The following is a 27,947-nucleotide window of genomic DNA, read 5'->3' on the forward strand; positions in this document are numbered from 1 at the left end:
CTTAAAATCAAAGACAAACACTTCAAACAAAAGACAAAAGAAGTGTATTCCAAACATTATATTCAAAATTTATTTTTAAATAAAAGAAAAAATGACTTTAAATAAACATGGTATATTCTACACACCTGTAGATCAACACTTTACATTAGCCATTCTCAACTTTAAAAGTTCTGTTGTAGCATCTTCAACGGTTTGACAGTGTTGGTTTTAATTTCAATCAACCAGACAATACCCCAAAACAAAACTATTTGCTTAAGTGAAGCTTCAGTTTTCTTGACCAAAGATGGCTCTGCTAATACAAAAACACCCGTTAAACAATTATCCCCACTTAACACCTTGTAAATGAAGTTTTTCCAGCCTTCTTTTTTGTTTTTTTTTGTTTTTGTTTTGGTTTTCTGTTCCATTGCCTGCATAGAAACCAGCACATAGCTAACTTGCAAGCTAAGCTTCACTTCAGCAGTGCAATGAATGGCATTAAACTTCATGAAACAAAGATACAAAAATTGTCAGCAAAATTCAGCTATGTAAAAACTCTTAAAAACTACGTTTTCGTGGGTCACAACTAGACTAGCTTTCAGTGTGCAATTTTCCTCAGGAAGAACCACTTCCTGATTCATGTGAAAAGAATGAAGCACGCAATCAGAAGCCTTTGTTCACACAGAAATGCCCATTAAAAAGTCCCATATTATCATAAGGCAAAAGAAACAAAGGTGGATCAAGCATTTTGGCCCAGAGCATGTTTAACATGTACCTACATATGATATTAGTGTGTAGCATATGACAGTTAAGGGATTGGCTCAGTAAGTGTCCTTTTTTATAAATACCTATCATTATTGCTGATATGCTACACACAGTTCAACTTTTAAAGCTGCTTTTTGGCATTGGCCTTAGCAGCTCACATTCACGGTGACAATATTCTATTCCATCTGAAGTAAAGCAGCATAAATACAATTATGAAAACAAAAGGCTTATGCAACATTCCTCTCTTGCTTTGCTGTTTTTTTCTTTTTTTTCTTTCTTTTTTTTTTTTTAAATTAAAAGTGTTCAAAGAAAACAAGTCCAGTTCACCACAAGTTGGAAAGTCTCACAATAAGGTTGGAAACCAAGCTACAAGGGACAGGGTCAGAAAACACAGCATGCATTATAATCCAGTCCTTTTAGTCATACCACTGGAATACAAAAGTCCAATTTAAAGGTTAGACTAACAGTAGTAGGCAAAAAGCCAAGAGTAGACTTAGTTTGACATTTAAATTAAGATTACAATTTTAGTCAGTAACAGCAAACTCACCCAGACCTTTAATATATTCACTGTATTTACTGCAATTGAATACTTAATTTTGACTGCTGTGGGTACATATGTTCACTTTAAAATTAAATACCTGCATCATGAAATTACATTCTTAATACATTGTCTTAAGAAAAACATTTCACACAAGCTATTATGAAATGTATTTCTGCTCTCTTCTGTCCTTCACTGAGTCCCAGGCACACACATCCCACCCCACCACCCCCAGTCAATGTTCTCACACACAAAAGAAGCCAAAAACCCCTTAAAAAGGATGGAAACAATGAAGGGGGCTAGCTAGGTTAGTTACAGCACAGTGCTTAACAAGGTTCAAGTCCGAACCAGATTAGAGTTGTCCAAAAGATGCTCATACACGTGACTGACCAGTAATTCCTTTCCCCTCACTCTATCAAACTCAGTCCACTTTTGGTTCATTGCAACAACTCAAGTATTTTGTATATACATATAAACACAGGACTCGAGCTTTATTTTATTTTGTTTTTGCTAAGCATTTTTACTTTCCATTTATTTTGTTCTGCAGCAACTACAAGAGGTAGGCATAAAGCATTTAAGAGCTTCTTTCCCAAGGTCTTGCTAGTAGCTCAGTTTAGTGGGATACGACAGAAATCAGGTGTACTTCTTCTGTGGTTTTACTAGGCACAGCCTTGTGCAGTCCAGCTGGACAATACCTATGTGACCACTGGCTTCGCTAGGTCAGCAAACCATGGAGTAAGAAGCTGTTCATATCCAGATGGATATTTTCTTTTTAAAAAGGAAAGTTTACTGCAGAATATTCATATAGCAGGTACGACAGAACCAATTCTCTCCATTTCTGTTTGTACACAGGAGCAAAATACCATTTGGCCAAGACTACGGATGTACTTTCACAGATGCAAGTGCCATGCAAAAAATAAATTAAAGAACAGATACCAAAACATATAAGTAATAAAACTACTGAAGGTAGATTTTCTTAAAAGTACTTTTATAAACAATTTATAATACTTTCGATCCCCCTTTCTCTTTTTGACAGTCACAGTTACAAAGCTGTGGTTATACATCAAGGATTTCTTCTGCAGTGCCTCCGCAACGTAACCTGTACCTTCCTGTCCTCCAGCTGATCGTGGGGTCCCACAGAGCAGATAGGAAAATATAAATGGTCATGGATTCTCTGATGAACCAAGCGACTGCATAATCAAGTTTAGAAAAACATAAAGCACCACCCTAGGGATATAAAAACAAGTATTTAAGCATACTAACTACTCCAAAGGAATTTTGAAGCAATATAATACATTAGCATTACAGATAAATCTATTCTAATGCTTAACATACAGTTTGATGTTATCAAGAGCATATTCTACTTTCTAGAAGCCAAGAAGCTTTTCTTGTTCTAGATATTATTACACAAGTTAAAAACGAGATACCTGACAGACTGCCCTAGACATTCAAAAAGTGACTTATATGCACAGCAAGAGACAAATAAGTGCCACAATTTTGGTTTACTTCCTTCTGAAGCTTCGTAAAATTGTATTCAAAGCAGGCACTAGGTTTACACCACAGACTGCAGAACAGCAGCATCTGGATAGCAGGTCACCACACACTCTCAAGGGAGTGAAATTTAAGGAACTAAGCTTTTGGCTTATTGCATAGGAAAAAAGAGCTTAAAAACAAGCACAGCCAGCCACTCTGAATTTACTGCTCCTTTGAGAATTACCAGCTACATGCAGAGCTGCAAACGAAAGAGGCTTCAGAAGAAGAACAGGTACAAAGTTCTTGCACAGTACCATGTACATATCATGCAGTAATTACAGTAATTAGAATAATGACAGTTAAACCAGCACTTTTTTTTTTTTACCTCATCAACAGAACTAGCTCTTCCTTTTAGGAATTCTTAGAACTACAAAATGAACATTTTTCAGTACAATGGTAATTGATAATTTGTACACAAGTAATTGTGGACCAGATGTAGACAGAATAAGGTCACAGTAGACAGAGCAGTCTCTAGAACTAGAGTACTCTGTAGAACTACAGCATCAGAAAAGTGCTTTTCTGATTCATGTGATCTTTCTATACTGTAAGTTTTAATGCTTCTTCCAGAGATGAGGAGGTTTTACTTTTAGAATTAAGACTACATCTGTACATCCGCTATCAAAATAGAGTAGAAATATATTTAAGTCTATATAGACTGGACATAAAAGTTTCAAGATATAGAAGACAGAAGAACAATTCAAGATGAAAATCCAACTAAAATCCCAGAGCTGCTGTTCTTGTTTATTTTCTAAAAAAGCTTAAGAGTTCTGGACATGCTTAAGTAGAGCACACTGGAAAAACAAATGCAAAAAGGTGAAAGGGAGATAGAAACCAACTTTCAGAGGCTAGTTAGAAGTAGTGCACAAAGAAAACAAGATCACAACCAAACACACCTTTCATGCTACTCTAAGTTCAGTTAGCAAATGGGCAGGGGTAACAGGATTTGACCTAGCATTTCCCTTGGTGGTATCAACAGAAGTATTTTGTCACTATAATCACATCTGTCCTTTTGTTCAAGTAGCTGGAACTAGCAGCTTTCATAGTCCCTGAAAAGAAAGGTGACATACCTGAACACCTCTCAGTTGAATGTAGTCAAATATAAACCACGCCAAGCAGTGACACATAAAAAACACCATTATATCCCATCTGAACACATGATGAGCTGCCCAACCAATAACCAGACTGGCAACAAAGCACTCTGAGATTGGCTCACATATTATTGTGGCAGGTAACATATTAATTCGCAGTTTGGCCCATCTAGGAAAAAAACAAAACAGTTCAGACTACATGTAATTTCTTATGACTTTTTCCCCAAACTCATCAGGTGATGAGCCATCAGTCAATCTTGTTTACACTTCCAAATTAAATATGGCAAAAAAATCACCCTTTCAAAAGTACTAGGTAAAGCACTCAAAAGGTAACCAGTTCTTTATTTTGTCATTGACTTTTTTATTTTTTATTTTTTTTAAGACTAAGCTACTCATGCATGAGTCTTGCTTCTGTGAAAAGTCAGCACCTCTAGCCATGCAGTGGAACTATGGCATTCCTGACATTGTCAGCAAATTAGTTTGAGAAAAGTAGTTAACCACATCAGAAGCAGGTGACAGGAATGGGAAGGAGAAGAAGCGAGAATTAAAATTTTACCTGATCATTCTGGATTGAAACTGAGAAATAGAATATGAACCAGAGTTTTGCATTGCAACTTGTGTGGCCATTGCAAATTTCCACCCCCTGAAAAACAAATGTGTGTCATGAAAAACATGCAAATAAGAAATGCAAAGAACAATTCTAGAACAAACATTTTAAGAATTTTACTGAGCTTGGATGTTTTCTTTAATATATATATGCCACACTACCATGAATAAAACAAAAAAAAGATTTTTTTTTTTTAACCAAATCTCTTGCTTGGAAGACAGTAAATATATCTTTAACAATACACTTAGAGTTCTCAAACTTTTTTCTCAAGCAGCTGACAACAGTGATGTAGGCCCGAGTAGGCTTCTCTCCAAGAACTGACAGAACTAAGTGCACATCATAAACACATCTGGTATATATACGTTGACCTGACTGCCTACAAATGTAGCACATAACATGTCAGAACAGTCACAAACTGTATCTCAAACAAGGCTTGCTTCAGTGATCTTACCGGTCAGCTATAGCTTTGGCCATAAAATAATCTTCAGCAATATACTGTGCAAAAGCTATCAATCCCCCAGCTTGGTCCAAGACATCCTTCCTCATCAAACATGACATTCCTGTTACACACTTAAAGCCAGTTAAATTGGCTGAGATATATGACCTTGGATGTGAAGTTCCAAAATAAACCTGCAAAAAGAATATAAGGCTTTTAAGCTGTACATGTAGTTACACCATTACTCCTGACAACTCAATTCTCTGTATGTATCTGAAGGAAGAGGATTTCTAGACAACAGTGACAGTATATTTGGAAAGGTTTTTATCTCTGCAGTGAGAAGTCTCACTCAACACTACACCTAAGAAATCTACTAAATATGGACTCTGTTTCTATGGATTTAATATACAGCTTGAATTTTTATATTGAACTACCGTATCTTATTAAATATTAAATTTCTTATTTAGGTTGCTCTCAGGAAACACAAACTACTAAACATTCAAATAATACATTATTCACTTACAGCTAATAGACACACTGTCTCCCTTCTCTTAATCACTGAATGCACTTTATAGAAGCTTACTATACAGCTGTACAGATGCACAGAATTTTTAATGTTTAAGATGAAAAAGCTAAGACACTTCAGACTAAAAAAAGTTGTATTTTTAGAAGATCCAGCAACATAAAGCCAGCAGTTACCCACAAAAAGATAGCTGAGGCTAAGCATTAGCATCTTATTGCTATTCATTCCACTGATCACCTTACTAATACATCAGCTTATTCAACAAAAGGCATGGTGACCTTGTGCTTAGCAAGCAGCAATAATAACAATTGTGTGTTGTAGTCTCTTGCTCTCCTCTTTTAAGAATAAAAATAAATTCAGACTTCCTGTTCAAAAAGAAAAAATCCTGCTGTATACCCTCTCTCTACTGATTTTCTCTGCACTTTTGACCCTCCCATTTCTGCCTTTGACTGTTAGAATGGGACTGAAAAATCTTACTTATGCCAGCTTAGAGTAAAAAGAAATGATTAGATTTGTCTTGAGACACTAGGAACAAAACTAAACCTCCTCATTCTTCTGAGAAGAACTAAATGAGAATGGAGAGAGGGAAGAATAGGACAGGTAACACTAAGTCATATGAAGATAGTGGACAGGAATCAACTCTTTACTTTCTCTTTCTAAACAAGCATTAGGAGACAAAATAATTCTGAACCTTGTTCATCTGTAGGGCTAACAAGGTAATGGCACTTGTAACAAAGATCTATGGACCTTCCTCCTACAGACAGGTTAAGATACTGGAGATTTACATGGATTCAAGGAAAAAAAATGAGAAGTTCATGTAAGAAAACAAGACTACTTCCTACACAGGGTGCACCTCAGCTGAAAATACTAGAAAGCTGAGAAAGCATTAGGGGAAAACAGCATACATACCTTGCTTAGGCTCTGTTCTCAAAGGTTCTGCTTATAACCTCTGTAAATAAGACAGTGTGAACAGAACTTTCCTCTAGCTTACAGTCACTTTTACTTTCCTAATTAGAAGATGAGAATTCATAGCCTTTTGGCTAATTACTAAAGTTCCAGTATTTATTAAAATAAAATCCTGTATTTTCATCCTTCCCTCTGTATACTCTGTATGGCAAACAAGATTTGAATTGATGTCCAGAGCAACGTGGTAGAATTTGCAAATATTTACAAGCTATCCTAGGCAGTCTGAAGTGTAACTGCAGCTAAAAATAAACAAAACCTCCCTCCACTCAAAAATGCAAGAGGCACTGTACAACTTTTAGTCAGCAAAGTATTAAATACATATACACACACACACTGCACTGACCTGTTCCAGGGTGGCAGCAAATCCCTGTCTATCTGCAACATAAGGAAGCCCATGGACCAAGCCTACTTTCTCAGTCATTTGGTTGGCCATATCTGTCAGAGTGTCTGGTGTAACTAAGCAAGACATGAGAAAATGACTGTTCATTAAGCAATTCTATCATCATCAGAAGGCTACTGTACAAGAGTACTGTGATTTTCATGTTACTGTCAAGATCAGGTACAGCTTGGTGTACACCACTCCGGGGCAACAAAGTATTAGTAATAATTTTCATGATTATTACTATTTTATGATCAACAAACATAATAAGAACAGTATTTTCAAAATTAGGATCAACACCCTTAGAGGCTGAACTTTTTTATTCTATGAAAAGATTTATCCACGCTTTATTTTGACTGGAAACAGAAATAGAAATGATCTTCTACCACTGCTTACATACATGGGTAATAAACTATCAGCACATTACAACACACACCTACCTCTGATTCCGCTGTCACAAATCCATATTAGATCATATTTGGCAACTTCATAGCCTGGCATTAAGTTGTTAATTTTGGGGTTGATGCCAACCTTCTTACCACCTAAGAAAAAAAAAAAGCATCACACTCAAAAATGCATGAAAGCTTTTTTCTTATTTTTTTAGCTTTGGTTTTCATTTTTATTTTATTTTGAAAGACTTTCTACATCTACCTGGAAAAAAAACCTATTTGGAAAATCAGTAAGTGCTTACCTTTCAATTCTAAAAGTCTACCTTTATGTAAAGGATTTAGGTTTTATGCATTCCTTCATTTCTGTATTTTATCTTCTACTACTGTTAGTTGGAAAATTAAAAAAATCATTCAAATGTTCCCTCACAATGGTAAGTTAATAATTAAAAGGAGAGTAGAACTACAAAGCTTTTTACTACATTCTGTAAGGTAAATATTGCCTACTGCTGTTTTATTAAGAGTCCTGATTATGATCACAATGCTCTAGGATAACCCTATCAAAAGGGGAAAAGGAGCAGAATACAGTGATCTAACCTTTTGTTCCTAACAGATTCTATTTATTTCATGTCATCTAGTTCTAATCTCCCTTCCTATCCCTTTCCTCCTTCAATATAAACAAGTAGTAAGAAATAGGCTCACAGACTCTAAATTAATGAAAACAGATAATTTTTAATACCTCAAACTCAAACAGAGCCAGAACTCTAAGTCACTTCCTGCATATTTAGTACAGTGTAGAGATAAGATTCAAACTGCTGAATTCCAGACTCAGTATAACAACAGCTGGGGGAAGGTGCATAGGTTGAGTAATGATTTTTTCTAGAGTTCGTTGTTATGCTTGCTCTTAAAATGAGGTCACAAATGATGAATACAAAGTTAGTTGTACCCTCTGCTCAGAAGATTAAACCACACAACTCACACTGGTATAACAAGACAAATACATCTTTCTGAACCACTAAAGAGCTGGAAGCCTAAATTATAAATATATATATATATATATATATATATATATTTAAGTCAGAGTCACACTCTGGAGATGCACTGCTTACCTATAAACAGCCTAGCATCAATATTGGGGTATTTGCCAAGGAGCTTTTTGCATACATCAATAGCTGGATCATCGTGATCTTGTACACAGAGTAGAACTTCATACTAGTGGGAAACAAACAAAAAGCATACACTTAATATCAATACAGCCTAGGAAATAAAACTTCAAGGCATACCAAACTGAAAAAATGAAGAGCATTGTTATAGTATTAAAAATAAAAGGGGGGGGGGTGGTATTTTACAGCTAAATAACACCAAGTTCACCAGCAAATTCTTGCAAAAAAGAAACCAATTCCATGAACCAGTAAACCACTACAGCAAGGAACGTACATTTTCTTGTTACTGGGAAGATTTCTACTAGGCACAAAACAAGACATCTAAGCACACTCGAGCTAAGAGTTTCTGCTCCTATTTCCATTTTTATTCACATAACAATCTTATTCAAGTTTATAATCTGTGAAATTATAATACATTAAATATTTAAAGAAAGCTGCTACTAACTATGAAGTTGTCCACTTCCACGGCAAAATATAATCCATGGCACTTTTAGGACTACAGATCTCACTTTTCAGCCAAAATATATTAGCTTCCTAAGCACAGCATGCTAGATCTATGCTGGAATTTGATCTTCACCAACAGAGCCTGTAGTACTCTGAATACTTGCACGGTAGAACAAGCTAGAGACTAAAAAGAAGAATCTGGTTTGTGTCAGTTTCATTTATCTCCTTAACAGAGCTCCAGATCACATTAACACAAACTATTATACACCTGACTGGATCCTCTTTTTCTTTATTTTGTAGATGCATAATGCAGAACACAGCTGGATAACAGCCCTCTGAGACCAGTATATGTATATTCCATCATATAATAAAGCTAAGCTCAAGAACATATATCACAATGTACATTTCCCTAGTCTACAGAATAAAGGTTAGAAAACCTAGCAAGAAGGGGAAAAAAACTGTAGCTGCTTCAGCAGTCAATCTACACAGCTATTAAATGAGCTAAAGACTCCAGGTAAAAAAAAGCAAAAAACAAACAGCATCTTAAGAATCATACACAGCTTAATGTCTTGAGACTGCTCTGCAATTTCTGAAGGAGGCATGTTTCTTCATTAGTAAGGGACACCCTGAATGCTTTGGTCTTGACATAGCCCTCCCCTCTCCCTGAGGAAACTGTGAAGTGTTACAAGTCAATAGCACTCCAGTTCTAAGAACAGAATCCAGAAAACGTAAATCTCTGATCAAGGTATCTAGAAGTCATCCTTACAGGCAAAAAGTTCAACATCCAGCCTCATTTGAAACAATTTTGTTTAATCCCATTTGATACGGGAATTATAAACAAAAAGCTACAGTGAGTGAGCAAAACAGTTACTCCATTCTCACTCACACCGTAGTAACACCTAGCTGAACTTCATTTTCCAGGAACTACAGCAGCAAAAATTACTCTGAACTTCAAAAGCTGTCTGCCTGTAAGTTCAATGATGATCACCTCTAATGTTCCTTATGAGAAAGAAATAAGGTCATCCAGCACTGAATGAAAGGAGTTGAATAAAAATGTTATTTCAAGGGGAAAAAAGGCCTTGTGACAAAAAAAAAAACAGCAAGTGCCAGTTGACAGAGAACACCAGGGAAACTTAACCTCTAAACTGTGGTTGGCAGGACTTGCTCAAACACTGCTGACTGCCAGACATGAGCAGCTATGCCCCTCAGTGCAAGCTTAAAGCCAATGAGCCCAAAGAGTGAGCAACAATTAATTCCAAGCACTTTTACTAGCACAGAAAATGGAATTTTACTAAAAGATCTCTCTCATTAGGCAGAAAGGTCTTTTAACTACTTTGGAAGTGACCCTGGCATCATGAATATCACAGAAATTAACAACTGAAGAGATCAATGCTTTATTCCTGATGCAGTTAAATCTGTGAAAAAATTATTTTCACTAGTAATTCATGAAATTATTCTTCAATCCACAGTTGCAATAACATCTCCATATACAGTATGAAAAAATCCAACGAGGAATAACAGAAAGCTTTGACATGACAACATTTCAACAGGAAACTTCTATTTCATGGTAAATAGCTTTTGTGTGCAATAATGGACTAAAGGACAGCAACACATCTGAGTAACAGAAGAAATACAAAGATACTTATCTGTACAAATATTAAAATTGGGTTAATTCGGATGTAAGAAATGAGGACATTTCTGACAAAATTTCAAAATTTGTAACTGGTAAGAACAATTATATTTGTAATCAAATATTTAGATGGTATTACAGCTATAAAACACCTTGAGATCTTGTTGCCTTTTTTTTTTTTTTGCTATACTTAATGTTTATTACACTTTTGGGGGAGTCAGAAGGATTCAAATCTGCATATCTCAAGTTTTGAAAAGCCTCAAACCCTACTACAGAAGAAAATTAGATTTGCAGTAAACTCCAAGGGTTTTGGAGTTTGGGTTTGTTTTTTAAACCCCACCCGGCAGACCTTTGAACTTACTCCTAAATAGAGCACACAATGAAAACCCACTGTAGAGTTCTCACATGCTTTTGCCATTTTACAAAGGAAGCACCAGTGTCAGAATCACCTTTGAGAAGAACTGAGGAAAATAGTTTTTATATCAAGAGATTGAACTCAGAATGAATGTAGTAGGAACAGGCTGTATTCCTGCCACAGTACCACACCACAAAGTGAATGATGCAACAAGTGTTTCCCCTTTAAGGTCCTTAACACAAGGACAGCATCTGACACTTACCATTTACGTTACTTATCACTTACATTACGAAGTCAAACAGCATTAAAGAGCAAACATAAGCTTTTCTTAACTATTTACTTTCCAGATATTAGTAAGTGGCTTGGAGACAGTACTTCGCCAGTTGCTGATAGGACAATCTCACCATTGAGCAACTCTTTTCTACAGGAGCTGATAGTTAGAAGCACCAGTAAGGCTCAGGCTATCAGTTAAGAGCTCTTTCTCACAAAATCTGTTACAGAAAAATACCTAATTATTTTCTAGACAGGAAATGATTTTATAAAGACTGAAGAACTCATACTGCTGTAAACAAGGAAGTACTGGAGTAATGATTAAACAAATCTTAGTGAAATCTAGAGTATGTTTTGTCTCCAAGTCTTGGTCATGCTCCTTTAAAAGCAGCTTTTTTGAAGGGGAGTAAATATTGCCTGGAACATACAGAACACGTAATCATGCATTTGCCATGGAAGGAAGAACAATTTGCTACACAATCAAGTTGAGCGGTTCACTGATAAGATTTTCAGAGGTAGAACATGAAAGACTGTAAATAGTATACATACTTTGGGATAATCCAGTTCAAAGAAGGTTTCTAAGTTGTTGATCAAATTAGGGTCCACACCTTTTAGCGGCTTGAGAAGTGAAACACCAGGAAGCTTGCTGTATGGCTGTTTATCTGTGGCTTTCTTGTTTAGATGGAGACGCCTGCCAGGGGAAACAACATACCATCACATATGAAAGAAAACATGCAAGAGAACTCCATTTAGAATATAGTTAAAATTAAGAAATTCACATTTCAAATTGTGATCAAAAATTTAGTTTTGGTTGCAGGATCAGTAGTTGTTTTTCGACCTGCTGACAGACAGCATGTCAGAGAACACATGACATTAGACAAGTTCAACTCAATCTTATTCAACTTTTTTTTTTATGTCTAAACTCCAAACATGATCAATTTTCAACAATAAAAATATCACTTTCCTTAGTCTATATAGGACAAGCTTTTCTGCCTTCCCACATAGTGTGAAAAATCATTTTTATAACAGAAAAATCAGAAAACTTCCTGTAAACAAAACATAAGGTTATTTCTCCTACATCGAGGTACGCAGAACTTAAAAGCAATCTGAAAGCACCAAGAGAAAAAAAGGGATTGGTAAGATCAACAGTTAAGAAAGGATGAAGATCAACTGAGAATGCGCCTTAGAAAGTAAAGTTGCTAATCCAATTACTCCATTAGAGAAGGGATTCCAGTAGATCTCTACAGTTTTTTGCTGAAACAGCACAGGGGCCTCCTCACATGCTAAATCATCATCTGCCTCCCCAGCACACTTCTATAAGTGAGGTTTTGCAGCTGGACACCAGAAGCACAGCAGTATTACAGCACCATAACCATAAGAGAAAAGGACAAAGATCGTATCCTCGAACTGTCACCAAAATCAAGCCACTGCAGAGGTAAACTAAAATATTCTTGCTGAACAATTAATGTACAAGGAGCAGTCACACCTAAGTTAGTCGTTCATAGAGCTAACACAAAGACTTCCCTGCCCACTTGGGCATAAATGTAGCAGGAAACAAGGGAACCAATAATGCCTTTGTGAGAAATAGGGTAAGAGGTAGATAATGGAAATAAATAATGATTTTTAAATGGGCTGTAGAGGTACATAAGGTTTTTACATTCAGAAAATCCTTGAGCAGAAAAGCAAGAGTGAATGGAAAGAGGTAAGAAGAAGAGAAAAAGATGAAGATCTGCAGCAGGACAGCAATAGATAACAAGCAGCAAGTGATAAAAGCACAGAATCTCGCTAGGCATTGTGTTACAAGCCATGCTGACATATAAGATTAGGCAGGTGATTGAATTACATAAGGAAGAGCCTACACATAGTGTGAGGGAAGCCTTATAAAAACTTGCAAATGAGGCATGCAGCATTATTGGGATCTATTCAGCTATACAGTACCAGAGACTGAGAATCCTCAAGGAGTACACTTCGGTATGGTAAAACTCAACTCTAGCATGGTATCCTAAGATGCCACCCTGGGTGTTCTGCATATTGTGACAGTAAGGCAGCACCCAATAAAACTCCATGAAGCAAGAGAATTTAACACTAAGCCACACCATTTAACACCGATAAAGGCTATTTACAGACTGGTGTAACCTGAACTGGAATAAAAGCATAGCAGCTGTTATTATGAAATAAAATATAAATAAATATAAATAAAACCCATCCTCAACAGAGAAACAGAGCAACCACTGTGAAAAATAAGCTGCAATATCAGGGTTAACATTTGACAGGGAGGTCAAAATATCAGGCTCAATTTAAATATTTTTAACATACATATTCTAAACAAAGTTCTACAGAGCATGCAGGATCTACATTCTGAATGTCAGATGAAACAGATGATGAAGCAGTATTTCTGAACCTGAACTTGTACTTACAGTGGTTCAGTTCTCCCAGATGGGTGTAGTGATCATAGTGGTTTTTTTTAATACTGAGCATGCAAGCCAGTTAAAAATGCTGAAGGAAAGCAACACCTTCAAAGTTCATATTATGCATGTAGCATCTATTATTTTTCATTGAACTTAACACAGACTATTCAAATGTCCTTACTTAATGGATTTTTTTCCATATCCCTGACTAATGCAGTAAGCCTCAAAAAAGCACCACATCAAAGAAACAATACCAACTATTTAAAATGCTATCAAGGGCAACTGGAAGCCCTGTGTGTAAAAGAACAGTAGCCAAGTTATCTATGAGCATCTTCACGCTGACATGTGCTAAGTGTATCAGCCTGCAATCATTAGGTGACAAAGCTTTGAAATTCCACCTCAGCAGCCTGGTGACAGGAATAAGTTGGGAAACAGAAGGATATATAATGAAGCCATAAGCTTCAACTGTCCTGTATTGTCTAAGGAGCGTCTGCAAAATCTGCAGAAACTCATTTACTGTGGCAATTAACTCACAAAAGCAATTACAACCTAGATGTCTTCTCTCAGAAGTATAAATACTTTGAAAGGCATGTAGTAACACATGATAAATCATTGGCAATCTCTATCAAGTTAACCTGCTAAACCTTGTTTCCCATCAGGTTTTAGCAATAAGAAAAGCTTGCTGAAGTAGACTGCTGGGTCACTACATTCATTAAAAGTAGTTGAAAACCAAATCATTTTATTCACTCATTTTAAGCTTTCCTCAGCATCAACTTTACTTAAATAACTCTCTTAACAGGTGCAAGAACATAGTTCTTCATCACAAATTTGCAGCAGATACTTAGATATTACAAAGCAGCACTAACAAGACCTGGAAAGGACTGAAGACATCTCTTAGAGGCTGTAGTTGCACAGACAGCTGAGATGGCCCTGCAGCTCATTACTTTAGAGACTCTCTTTCTCTGTTTGTGATTTTGAACTCACACACATGTCCTCCAGTCAGTTTTCCTCTTGGTCAACTGAATCATCTCACGCAGATTAGTGGAGTATGACAACTGGTCTACACCAGCAGGAGGAAAAGCATCCTTAGGTGCAGAATCATGGAGACTGATGAGAAGATGTTGCAGTGACATAACTAAACTGGAATAATGCATTATCAAGTACTCATTACAGTGTTTTACACGGACTTATGAATACAGCATTCTACTGTGTGCTTAGAGGCCTACTACACTACTCCTGCTAGGGACCTCCTTCATTTTAGATGGATTTGAAAACTGCAAAACAGACCGGCCACTGTTCTCCTAGCAAGTTCTAGAATTACTCGTTAAGCTCAGACTGAACACGTGAATCTTTTTTCAACATTTTTTTGCCTATAGTATGGTTTCATAATAGAGCTGAATCATTTCAAGCATAGGCTGCTACTTAGAAGCACTCTTTTTTTCCTCCATTTCTGAGATCTGCTGCACTTCCTACAGTGGTGCTGACACTCGTGTTGACTAGATCACTGCAGGATCACACACTTAAACCACCACAATGTTATTTCATTTATAATGTTAGCGTTTTGTCAATTTAACTTAGCAAGCATACTTGCTGAAAGGATGGGGAAGACGATCCCACAGCATCATTAACAGCAGAGATCCCTTGGTGTTCCTTAACCTCCTTGATTCTGTCAACATCAGCCAAACAAGATGCTGTGACAGTACGGATGACCATACAATCCTGCTGTAAGCTGTTCTGACTCCTTTAAACAGAAAACTAAGACTGAAGTGGGAGGAAAAAAAGACAGATTGACAAACGAATGCTGGAGCCACTTCAAGAAGGATGCAACAAGCTCCAAAGCATGTCCAGAAAGGAGGCTGCTGAGGTCAGGAGAGGAGGAGGAACTCAAACTCCTTCTTTCTCTATCTTTACAAGGCTTCCAGAGAGCTGAGTTACCCATGTGAGAGCACACTCACCACAGGTCAGAGAAGGACCCGTGCCAGCACAAAGCACCACTGGGAGCACAGCCACATCCTCTGGAAGTGTGCACAAGGATGAAGTCATGCTGCAGTTGGCGAGTGCTCCCTCATATACCAGCTGCAGGTAAAAGGCAAATCAAATGCATTTCACTGACACTCTATGCAAATTTCTTCCTGTGCTACACATAGCCCACAGATGAAAGGGTAAAGGCCTTTAGAATACAGCACACTGAAATCACAAGGGGGAGGTGCACCAAAGGGGAATGAATTAGAATGCTAAAAATGAGTCAAACGATTTGCACACACACACACAAAAGCAGAAGTAAAGGACTGAAGAAAAAAATGGAGCGAGATAAAACCTGGGCTGTGATAATTTTAAGTTTTCAGAAAACAAACATTAATCTGCACTTCCAATTGTGGGAAGCAATAGTTCAGTTTAAGACAAATACAACTGTACAAGGCAGAATGGAAACCTTACTTAGTGCCATTTACGAGGGTTAACTTGAAACCTTCAAACAGAAGAAACACTTTAAGTATGTTTTGAACAGCTGAACACGTTATCACAAAGGTTACGTCCCATTCAGCATAGGCAATCCACAACAAGTCTTCTCAGAGGTGGATTTTGCATTGCTGGCTGTTATTTTAAACCCCATGTTTGAGAAAAAAAAAGATGAATACCTTATATTTCAGAAAGAAATAATATGAGCAAACAATTCAGATATTAACTTCAAACTTCTAGGAAGTGTTTGCTTTCTCAAAATCTAGAAATTCTTCTCCCATTTGCCTGCCTTGGCAGGGGGGTCGGTCTCGATGGTCTCTTAAGAGGTCCCTTCCAACTCCTCCAATTCTGATTCCCCTTCTTACCTCCACACTCACGAGATAAAAGGGAAACAAACAGGATCAACTCCCATACAATAGACTGCAGTTAAACCCAGAGTAATGGGATCCCTTTACAGCCCAAATCCTAGGCAGTCAGGGTATGAGAAGAGTACACTGACATGTGCGTGACAAAAACACAGCACTGTGTCCGCATCACAGCTGTTACTGGAACACAGAAAGCACTGAAATGAACACAGATTTGCCTTGTGGACTGTCTGCAGCCTGCCATCAAAACAGAAATTCCTGCCCTGTTTATGCTTTCCCACACCCCACAGCCTACTGGTGGTAATAAAGCAGTCAAGGCCACGAGATAAATCAGCTTGCTGATCAAACAGAACTATCCCACAGAAACTGAGTCTGAGTCACCATGTAGCCACGTGCTCACTGAAGACAGATTAGAAAGGCAGAAATATTTAGAAAGGTGCAGGAGTAGGAGGAGATTTAAGTTATCCCTTTGAGCAGCAAATGAAGAGCCAGTGAAACGTAGAAATAGAAAAGCTTTTTGATGCAGACCCCTTGCAACAAGTATTATGCAATTCCAGAACTGCATGCAATGTGATTTGTGTTTCATTTCTGAGAGCACCTCCAGTAGATGGCAACAACACTAGGCAGTCAGTTTTTATGAGAATCAAACCCCCAAAGCAAAGGGTGAAATCTTTGTATAAAAAGCTGTAGGTGATCTGTACTGTAAGATTACTGTTTGCTTTTCTGACTTACTTTGCAATTCTATAGGGAGAAGATAACTAATTAATATTCATTTCATAAGGCACAAGTTTAAATGAAAACATCACTTGCTAAATATGAGATGATGTGCTTCCCACAGACCCAAGTTGCTCCTTACTGCTCCCACTGTGCAAATAGATCCCTGCCACACAATCTTTAACAGTTCCTTATCCCTAAGAGCTTCTAAAACAGATAACAGCAAGTAAAAAAAAAAGTATGGATGACTACAAAAATTGCATGAATAAATAAAAAAATACATCATGCTAACTCTTTCTCCTTCAGTTTAGCAGATGAGTTAAGGAAAAAGCTACACACTTTGTGTGGACCACAGAATTGGCACCAAGGTAACGTCATTGCTCTCTTCACAAGTGTCTTATGAGACCTTGAAGAATTTCCAATAAAAAACATCAGGAAGCAATTACAAGCAGAAAATAGCAACTATAAAAACCTTCCAAAGAAAATACTAGAGTAACTTCTGCACTCAACACAACGTTAAAGGTTTCAGAAAAATTGTCTTTCTTTCCAGCAAATAGAAACCAGGAATTTACCTTCGTAAATTCCATCTCTCCTCTCTACAAAAATAATAAATTGAAAGTGCAAAAATACAGACAATACTGGGGGTGCAGACCCTCGATAGAAACATTTCCTTCATTACTATACAATCTACATAAGGGTATTTCAAGCATATTGTTTTACAGAACATCCACCTTTCACCTCACCTTTAACTGTTTAAAAGGAAGTTTGAGTTCTTTGAAAATCTTCATTAGTATTTCAGAAGGTTAGCAGGTACAGCCCCCATGCAGTTTCAACCATCTTTTTCTGTGGAGTCAGTCAGGTTAAAAAAGGGCAGGAAAAGACTCTCCTGGATGGAGACAGAATTTATCACTTACAAGAAGCTGCTGCTGCCTTTCACATTTGACTGTCCACAATGCACACCCTCATGAAGAAAAGTCTGAAAGCTTTCTACTTCACCCGCAGCCTTTATTCTAGGAAAGCATGCAAGAAAAAAAACATATGCTGTTTTAGGCTTAACAATCAAGTACTCCAGCAGAAAGTGCTTGGGACACAATCCTACAACAGGTCCATACATTGTCTTAGCATCCTGGATGTTTTATGTCCAGCAAGATATATGTGCTGTCAGAGAAATATTTCTTCTGCTTTAAAACAAAGCATAGCATGATATCACTATTAAACCATAGCAACAATCACCTCAGAGCTCATTACTATACACACACACCAAACCAGTATCTCAGAACAAGCACTTCTCACAACCACCATAAGAATTAATGTTTATATCCACAAAAGGCCCCTCTTGCTAAGACAAACCTAACCAAGGGGTTAGAAAAAAAACTAGCCAGCAAAACAGACTTTGGTTTTCAATGAGATATGGCTGAAGTGGGGAATGGTCATTGGTCTAGAACAGAGGACAAAGCAACTGCCAACATAAACTTGCATCACAGGTGAGTTGTTAGTTATCTGTCTGTTTTATTAAGCACAGTCCACTAGAACTGTGCATCGAGTTGTCAGACTGCTTCAAGAAATACTACAATTTCAAAGCTACATGCTACACACAGTACTTCCAAGATAGTCTTAGCTTTTCACATGTACAATACTTTACTTTGGCTATCTGTCTCCAACTGTAAGCATATTTTATCCTAACTGCCCAGAAGACAGCAAAACTCATTTTATGTGTGCTGCAACCTCAATGTGAGTCAAGGTATGAATTAACCCAGGCCAAATATGAGAAGGTATAAACTAGCCTAGTGCTTCATCAACTCTTCAAAGGAACATATTCAAGAAAACACAAACTATTCACCTAGTAATAATTAAAGGTTTTTATCTACTGTCAAACAAAATAATCTTTTTCTTTTATGACATATACTTTTGTAAATTTCAAGATCAATGTAAAATGCAAGATCAAAACTAAAGAACATCTTTTAATTAAAAGAAATTAAAATCCCAGTGAATACTTTTACTTCAGCACAGGGAGGGATGAGAGCCTAAGGAGTGCTCTAGTAATCCAGTAAAACAAGTCACATACTTAACATGCCACACAGAAGTTCTGACAAAGTCCACAAATTCATTCCTAAAGTCACATAGTCTACCACCCTCTATCTAAACATCTCCACTCATCCACAGTAATCAGAAGTTTATAGCAGCAACTAGTTTACATAAAGCCTAGGATTCATTCACCTTCATTAAAATCTTTAAACATACCTAAGCTGACTAACAAAGCGTATTCTTCCTCACCTCACTACTCAGCTTCCTTTTCTGCAGCTAGCATTTATGGCTGGATGCTTCTTTGCTCAAAGACCTCCACTACTTCCAGCAACACAATCTATTTCACTTCAAGAACAGCTTCCTTCAGTGTAGTCTTACGCCTTACACACCCCAAATCTTACAGTCTTCCATCTCTCCTCTCCACATAAACTATTCACCAAGCAGAGATGATTTGCTCTTTCAGCCTACTTCTCATGTTCACTGCACCATCTCTCATTCTCCTTTAAGATAACACATCCAAACTGTAAATGGTATCCTCCATTCTTTTCTGTTAGATACATCACATTTTAATCAGAACTTTGGTTTCTCGGCCTTGACTAAATCACTATATGCTATATCACACTCTTTCCTCAAAGTTTGACCTCTGTATCTTATCCTCCTGCCTGACAACAACCACAAAACAAACAAACAAAAAACCAGCTTTCTAATTCCTTCCAACATTAACATCTTTCTCCTACACTATTACCAGATTTCAGTTTTTGTGCCATTTGTTTTCCTTCACTGTTAATCTTATAACACAAACAGTCATTCAAACACAGTACACATAACACAAAAACTCCAAACTTGTCCAGAGCTGCCTTCCCTTAAAGATTACCTAAAATCAAGTCTTCTGGCTACAGTGTCATGTAAATTTCAAGTTGTTTAAAATAAGCAACACTCACAAATTACATTTTCCACACTATCTCCTACCTCAACCAGTCATTAAGTAGTAGCATAGGCTGTTACTGTTCACACAACTACAGAAGAAGTGAGGTTGGAAGGTACTGCCAGACAACTCTCTAGGTTAAAGTAGTGTCAGTATACAATTACTGTTCTTACTGTCTTCAAGAATGGAGCCCCCACATCTTCTCCAGAAAGCCTCTTACACAGTTAAATCACTCTCATCATGAAAGGCTTTTATTTAAACTGAAGCTCTTGAATTTGCACATACTGCTTCTCATCTTGTCACTGGGTACTACCAAGGAGAATTTAGTCCCTTCTTTACTCTCTCCATGCAGACCTTCAAGCAGCTCATGAGGATTCAAATACACAATGAAGCTGTGCATGGAGAAAACTAGAAAGGCCAAAGCCCAGCTAGAACTGAACTTAGACATTAAGGTGATGAAAGATAACAGTAAACATTTCTATAAATATATCAACAGTAAGATGAAGGCTAGGGACAATCTCCATCCCTTTCTGGACACAGAGTGGATCACGGTAATCAAGGATCAGGATAAACCCCAGAGGTAATTAATGCCTTCTTTGCCTCAGTCTTAATACTAAAGACTAGATGTACCCTGGGCACACAGCCCCTTGCACTGGAAGACAAGGATGGGGAATGGAATAGGCCCTGCATAATCCACGATGAGATGCTTTTAGACCTGCTCCAAAATCCGGATGCTAACAAGTCCATGAGGCCAGACAGACTGCACTCTAGAGTACTGGGGGAGTTGGTGGATGTGGTTGCCAAGCCACACTCCATTATTTTTCAATAGCCCTGGCTAACTGGGATGTCCTGGTGGACTGGAGACCATCAAATGTGATGCTCATCTTCAAAAAGGGCCAGAAAGATGATCAAGGTAGCTACAGCTCTATCAGTCCAGTCTCACCTTGGTGCCAGGGAAGGTCATGGATAATCTCAGGCACTATCACAGATCAATTAGTGGCCAACCAGGGAATCAGGCCCAGTCAGCATGGGTTCATGAATGCTTGACAAACCTGATTTTGTTCTATGACAAGGTGACCTGCTCTGTGGATGAAAGTAAAGTTGTCACTGTGGTTTACCTGGACTCCAGTAAAGTCTTCAACACTATCCCCACAACATCCTCATGGAGAAGCTGGCCGACAATGGTTTGGATGAGCATACACTCTGCTGGGTGAAACACTGGATGGATGGCCAGGCCAAAAGAATTGTTGTCAGTGGAGCTAAATATAACTGGCAGCCAGTCACAAGTGGTAATCCATACGGCTTGGTACTGGGGCCACTCCTATTCAACATCTTTTATCTGTGATCTTGATGAGGGGAATCGAGTGCACCCTCAGTAGGTTTGCAGAGAACACCAAGTTGGGAGGGAGTGTTGATCTGCCAGAGGTTAGAAGGGCACTACAGAAGGACCTGAATAGATTGGCTTGATGGGCCAAGGTCAACTGAACCAATTCCAGTAGGGCCAAGTGTCAGGTCCTGAACTTTGGTCACAACATCCCCAAGCAACCCTACAGGCTTGGGGGGAGTGGCTGGAAAGCTGCCTGACAGAAAGGGACCTTGATGTGCTGATGGACAGTGAGCTGAATACGAGCCAGCACTGTGCTCAGGTGGCCAAGAAGGCCAATAGCATCCCAGCCTGGATCAGGAATGGTGTGATCAGCAGGACTGGGGAAGCAACTCTCCCCTTGCACTGAGCACTGGTGAGGCCCCACCTCAAATACTGTGTTCAGTTTTGTGCATCTCTACACAGAAAAGACACTGACGTGCTGAAGCAGGTCCAAAGAAGGACAGCAAGGCTGGGGAAGGTCTTGGTGAACGTGACCTATGAGGAGCCACCTCACTGCTCTCTTCAAATACCTGAAAGGTGATTGCAGTGAGAGCAGGGTTGGTCTCTTCTCACTGATGACAGGTGACAGGACAATGGGAAATGGCCTCAGGTTGCACCAGGTGAGGTTTAGGTTGGATATAACATCTTTACAGAGTCACCATTCCTGAATGTGGTTAAAATCTGTTTGTATGTTGTGCTCAGGGACACTCTTTGGAGGTGGGTTGTTACAGTTACAGTAGTATGGTTTCGTTGCAGTTGGACTTGATGATCTCAAAGATCTTTTCCATCCTAAGCAATTCTATGATTAGGTATTTACATGTACTGATAAGATCCCCCCCATGAGATTACTCCAGAGGAGGATCATGTCCCTTAACCAATCAGAAACGCAGCCCAGAATGCTGTTGGCCTTCTTTACTACCACAGGCACATCACTGCACAGGGTCAGTTTGCTGTCCACCTCCAGCTCCTTTTCTGCAAAGCTGCTTTCCTGATGGTGTGTCCCCAGCCAGTGCAGATGTATGGAGCTATCACTTGCCATTTTCCTTGGCTAAACTTCATGAGGTTCTTGTCAGCCCCCTCCTCCAGCCTGTCCAGGTCCATCTGGATGGCAGCTGCTCCTCCCAGTTCTCTGTCTTCAACAAGTTAAGACATTATTTCCCAGTGTTCAGGACATTAATAACGATGTCAAACACTACTACCCCAGATGACTCTTCACATCTCAGTTCTGCAGACCTTTAGCGGTTCCCTTGCTTTATCACAAGAACAAGCTATTGTTTTCTCCAACCATCCATTAGGCATACAGCCATAAGCTAAGTTGCCCATTTTTCAGCAGAGAATTGGAGCAATGTCTTCAAATAGCATTTCCAGCCTAAAACACTAGCTTCCTACTCTGTACCAAAATAATGACCCCCAGCTCTGCCTCCAAGTTTTTACACATTTGTGTATGCCCACACTTTCTGATTCCCCTGTCCCTCCCTAGTAATCATACTTGACTTGCTACCTTTGCCTTGCTATCCCTCCAATTTCTCTCTGCCACAATGCTGTCTTTCACTCAGAGTAAAAGCAATCCAACAGTTTGGAAGGATGTGGTACTTGCAGCTAGTACCTGAAGGATTCAGCATAGAGTCCATCATCAGTGCAGAAATAGAGGAGATGGTGGTGCTGAGAGAACAGAAAGACAGGAGTGATCGAAGAAAAGCCTCAGGTAGCTTTTCATTCCTCTCCAGCATCCCAGTTTGTAGCCAAAAGTGCAAGTCCATTTTTGCTCGTTTTTAACCCTCTGCAAATTTTGGTGGGAAGAGTCTTAACAGAGGTCATGAGCTTGCTCTACCACACAGATGAGATTACAGATGACAACCTAGTGTTAAATTTAATGTTTTACATCAAGTTTGTCATCAGCTATACTACTAAAAAAACCTGTTTGCTTGCATGGAAAAATTCAGCCTAAATGGTGCAAGTTCTGTCGAGATTTAACTGAGAAATGAAGAGAAATAAACCCAAGAACAGACAAAGTATTCTGCATATGCTAGAAGCTTTTCAGTCATTTCCTGGAGAAGCTCCAGTGCAACCACATTTCTCAGTTTTCTGGTTAAATCTGATTATCACCAAGAGGGAAGGCCACCTCTAACTTCAAAAAAGAGTATTAAAATAATCCCCACGAATGCTCATCTAAATGTAGGGTGCTATTTACATTTTCACTTGCACATAGGAGCTTTCTTACCTCGGTATGTTTCTGGAATTCTTGAGTTATGCTCAGTAGACAAGGCATGAGTCTAATTATATCTAGATGCAGCATGATTAAAGAATTAATTCTTCACTGACTACTGTTTAACATCCAGAGACTTAAGGTATTTTCAAAAGCTAAAAACAGAAATATGGTCATCAATCCCATGGTATGGCACTACCCTTTCCACTTACACTTCGGGAACCAGGGCAACAAACAACATCAGTACCAACTGGCTAAGGATCCCTTAAGGAAAAAAAAGAGTTCTGCAATTAGAATTGTTACCAGCAACAGGTCCAAGAACAGAGATTCAAAACCAGAGCATGACTCCAGGAGTCTCATTTAGTGGACCAGGAAAATACAGCAGGAAGTTGCAAGTATGTTAAGAAATTCACCAGGCTTTCTTAGGAACTCTGACGCTGGCAAAGTTCAGTGCAGTTCAGAGATTCCATGCAGAATGTAACTTCCCAAACTTAAGACATCCTGCCCTCAAGTCCTAGAATGTACTTGCTATACACACCCTTGTGTGGGATACAAACTGGAATAATCAAGTTGAGTTTCCAGAGAAATATAAAACATAAGCTTTCATTCAGTTTTAGACTGAAGTCAGAAGACATAGTAGGGAAATGTATCAGATTACACTTAAGTGAGGCTTTCTCTAGCTTCTGTGGGCTTTATTCACCAGCTTTTGGAAGGGACATACAATGTCCAGAAACACCTATCATTATTAAACCAGAACTATCTACTTCCAAATACTGTTAAAGCAGAAAGCTCACTGCAATAGAATTTGCAAGTTGGGAACACAATGTGATAAGAGTGCCATGTGCTCTGAGAAAGCAGCTTCAGTTGTTCATTTTTTTCCCGATTTAAGAAGGCATCTGTTCCATTCTGTGCAAATCTTCAGAGTAGAAGTTACTTCAGCATCAGTAGTATAACATTAGTTTAGTTTAACAGAACATTAAAATATCAAAGCTTGCTCCTTAGTCTCCTGAATAAGGCTGCAGACAGCACTGTAAATCCTTTCCTTATTTGCACATTATTCACACTGCCTTCCACTTTATTCTCATTCTGAAAGTCCACTTCAGCTGTCCATACAACCACACAGCTTCAGATGGTTTGAGAATCAGTATATCCAGCAACATCCAACACTAAACTCCTGCTGCACCAGTCAGTGTTCAGCTTCAAGCAGCTACATGCACACAGGGTCCTAGCTCAGGGACTTGCATAGGGTATGAAGGAAAGCAACACCAACAGGTCAGATACCACTGCCTTATTACACAGAGCAAATGTATTCAAACTGCCCTTTACCTAATTACTAGCAATAAAAAGATGCCATTAAGCCTATGTTAATTTCTTCTACTTCACTAACTCGGTATTACACAGAGAGAGCAAACTTATACTGGTTTCAAATCACGCACTTGAGACAATTTACAGAGTGCCCTTTGACTCTGCAGTATGACTGTCTGAATTTCCTTGCTTAACCCACCTGTTTATTTCAAAGGAAAGTGAAATCAACCGAACCCACTGCATTTTTCATAATCAAAAACATACACAGTGGGAAAGTGTGGTAGGGGAGAGAAGCATCAAGAACCAAATTAAGCTTTTGCAAATACCATACAGGAGAATGGACAGCAGACACTGTTTCTCAACTGGTGTTTCTCAACCTTAGATATCCAGAACCCACATCTTTTTAAAGCTATTATAATAAACAACAAAACTGAAATGCTCTTATGGCTTTAACCTTATCAATTGCTGACAGTACTTCAAAACAAGAAAAGTTCACTTTCTGAGTCATGTACAATCCTGTTTATCTACTTAATTCACACAGGTTCTCACTATTATTAGTTTCAAATCACGCACCTAAAATAAAAAAAAAAAAATCACCAGATGAAGATTACACAGGCCACAGAAGCTTTGCAGAAATTTTAATGCTGCTCTATTCCAACAGCTCAGTGCCCACAGTCCACCAAAGTCCTGCTAGATGCAGTCTGGGCTGAGAACACTCCTTACCCTAATCACCTGCACAAGCATCAAACCAATATCATCACACAAAGTGAAAAATGGGAGGACTCCCATAATTACTTTCATCTTTCTTCTTTGCTGACTGGAGCCAGCACAGTTTAAGCAGTTTTCAGCATGTGGTAAACATGATAGAATTCTACTCCCAAGTTAGATCCTTTCATGGAGATCAAAAGGAGTTTCCATGTGACAGAGAAGACCCCTTGACACCTCACCTACACAGAGAAGGGTGCAGCATGCAAACATCCAAGACAAAACAGACAGGCATGAGTAACTGTATCAAACCACCAGCTCTTTCAGGCCACAGCACTAGTCATGATCACTTTCTGGGGTCCTTTCCCTGTAGACACATACCAGCAGCAGTATACCAGCAGCTCCAGCACCACCACAGGCATTGCAAAGATACCTCCCTGGGATGTCTGCTTTAGGTGTCCAGCACTTCTCTGATTTCACCACAAGTAAGGAACAGCTCTGGGGAGCAGGAGTCCTGTTTAAAAAGCCATGTTCCTGATCCATTTCATGGGCAGTGACAGTCAGCTCCCATTGCTGTATCTTCTGAGCTGGTCTCAGGAGCCCTGCTGGAGGCACATTCTTCTTTTGGGGTGTCACAAACTGAAGTAAGCCTGCCTCCATTCTTACTGATCATCTGTGCTGCTAGCAAGCTCTCAGCTTGTTATGATGCTGCTGCCGTTCAGGCAAAGCACAGGCACAACAGTAGTATTTCACATTTCATAGCCATCTCATTCATGGCAGTTCTAGGCTACACCAGGCCTGGCTGCTGCCTGGCGTTATCCAATATCCACTTGAAGAGGCAACAGTCCCAACTCAGGTATTTCAACTTTCTGTTAACTGACAATAATTTACAGTAAGTTGCTGGCTTGGATTACTGAGGAAAGGCAAAACGCAATCAAACTTACGGAGTAGTACCTTTTGTTCCCTTTCCCCATGCTCAACTTCAGGCAAAGACCTTTAATCCCCAAGCCCCTCATTCCCCTGCATCTTACAGTCAGTCTCCCCCAGCCCGTTCCATGAGGAAGAAGTTAGCGCATAATGGTTTTCTGCCCTGTATTAAGTTAGAGCTTTTTACCTGTTCCTCGGGCAGGTGCACTTGCATTGGTGTGACTCACCCACATGCTGCAAACCCTCGGAATTGCATAGGCTCAGGATGCCCACACCCAACCAGGGCCAGCCACAGCTCTCCACGGCACACCCTCAGTCCACCTAGAGGAGTCCCTGCACTGCTCCACACCCTCTGCTCCGTACTTGGGTCATACAATTCAAGCTGCCATCAACACCTCCTACCTGTGTGACCTGGTGAAGGGAACCTGCTTTGGCAGGAGGGTTGGACTCAATGATCTCTTGAGGTCCTTTTCAACCCCCACGATTCTATGACCTCCTTCTCTGCAGCTCCTCTGTTTGCTCTCTCACGTCTCTCCTACTGTTTATCCTCTCACACATCTTCTCTCATGTCACCATTTGGGTCTCCTGTCCCTCGCAGCTGCCACCACTCTTTCTTAAATATTTATGAGCAGCAGCACCACACGCACAGGCACTTACAGGCAAAGCTGAAGTTCTGGCACACGATGGGCTGCTTTCCTCACAGCTGCCCAGAGCCAGCTGCACCTACAGCATCTCACAGCCTCTTCCCAGGGCACCCCTGCAGCACACCGGTATGGAAACACCTGACACAACCCACCCGCCACCTTTCAAGAACGAACTTACTCACCTGAGCAAACACAAGACCTAGATGCAACCCAACCGCAACGTGGAAAAGCCATCAGGTCTCTCAAGGGATTTTTCACGAGAAAAAAAAAAAAAGAGGGAGCTAAAGAACCATAACCAGCAGACGAAAACGCAAGAGGAGCTTTGTCTTCACCAAGGGCAGGCTGTTAGCGCGGGTACCTATCACACGTGCGGCGCAGCAAGAAAGGAAGGCCGACGAGCACCAACAAAAATCCGGGTATTTTCTAACACCTACGGCAGCGCAACAGCGACCTTTCATTCACGAGAAACGTAAAACCAAGGCCTACGAGGGAAGGCAGCGCGTCCTCAGCCCTTTCCCACGTTCCGTCGGACAGCGGGAGCGTCCGCCATTGGAGCGCGTAAAGCGGAGCGCTCCGGCACCGCAGTACCGACACCGCTAACTCCACCGCCCCCTTATCAAGCCACCGACCGAACCCGACAGCATCCCGCTTCCCGCAGCACGGCGGAGCCCCGGCCCTCCCGCATCCCGCAGGTGCTCGCTCACGGGATCCCCGAGCCGGCCCCGCTTACGTGTAGATGATGGACATGAAGTGCATGAGCCACAGCACGACGAACAGGATCAGCCCGAAGATGGCGAGACCCTCCAGGACCAACGCTAGCACCGCCATCCTCGGGACGCGA

The 27,947-nt window shown here is 39.6% G+C and overlaps 1 protein-coding gene across 1 annotated transcript; it reads right to left on the reverse strand.

Moving 5' to 3' along the window:
* Window positions 1-43: 43 nt before the first annotated feature.
* On the reverse strand, window positions 44-27,947 carry UGCG (UDP-glucose ceramide glucosyltransferase). The gene is made up of 9 exons (XM_065745179.1): window positions 27,837-27,947; window positions 11,609-11,750; window positions 8,307-8,409; window positions 7,252-7,353; window positions 6,776-6,888; window positions 4,959-5,137; window positions 4,457-4,543; window positions 3,880-4,069; window positions 44-2,506 (listed from the first exon to the last, which is right to left on the reverse strand). The coding sequence occupies exons 1-9, from the start codon at window positions 27,932-27,934 to the stop codon at window positions 2,336-2,338; spliced, it is 1,185 nt and encodes a 394-aa protein (XP_065601251.1). The 5' UTR covers window positions 27,935-27,947; the 3' UTR covers window positions 44-2,335.

The sequence above is a fragment of the Cyrtonyx montezumae genome, unplaced genomic scaffold, assembly GCF_038088225.1.
Source record: "Cyrtonyx montezumae isolate F1298 unplaced genomic scaffold, pur_monq_1.0 scaffold_34, whole genome shotgun sequence".
Lineage (NCBI taxonomy): Eukaryota > Metazoa > Chordata > Aves > Galliformes > Odontophoridae > Cyrtonyx > Cyrtonyx montezumae.

Excerpts from the sequence above, each read along its gene's own strand:
- UGCG (XM_065745179.1), bottom strand. The coding sequence starts at position 27,934 with ATGGCGGTGCTAGCGTTGGTCCTGGAGGGTCTCGCCATCTTCGGGCTG. Across the intron at positions 7,354-8,306 it reads TGATGCTAGGCTGTTTATAG|GTGGTAAGAAGGTTGGCATC; the intron begins GTAAGCAGTGCA and ends TTTTTTTCTTAG. Across the intron at positions 4,070-4,456 it reads TTTCAATCCAGAATGATCAG|ATGGGCCAAACTGCGAATTA; the intron begins GTAAAATTTTAA and ends TTTTTTTCCTAG.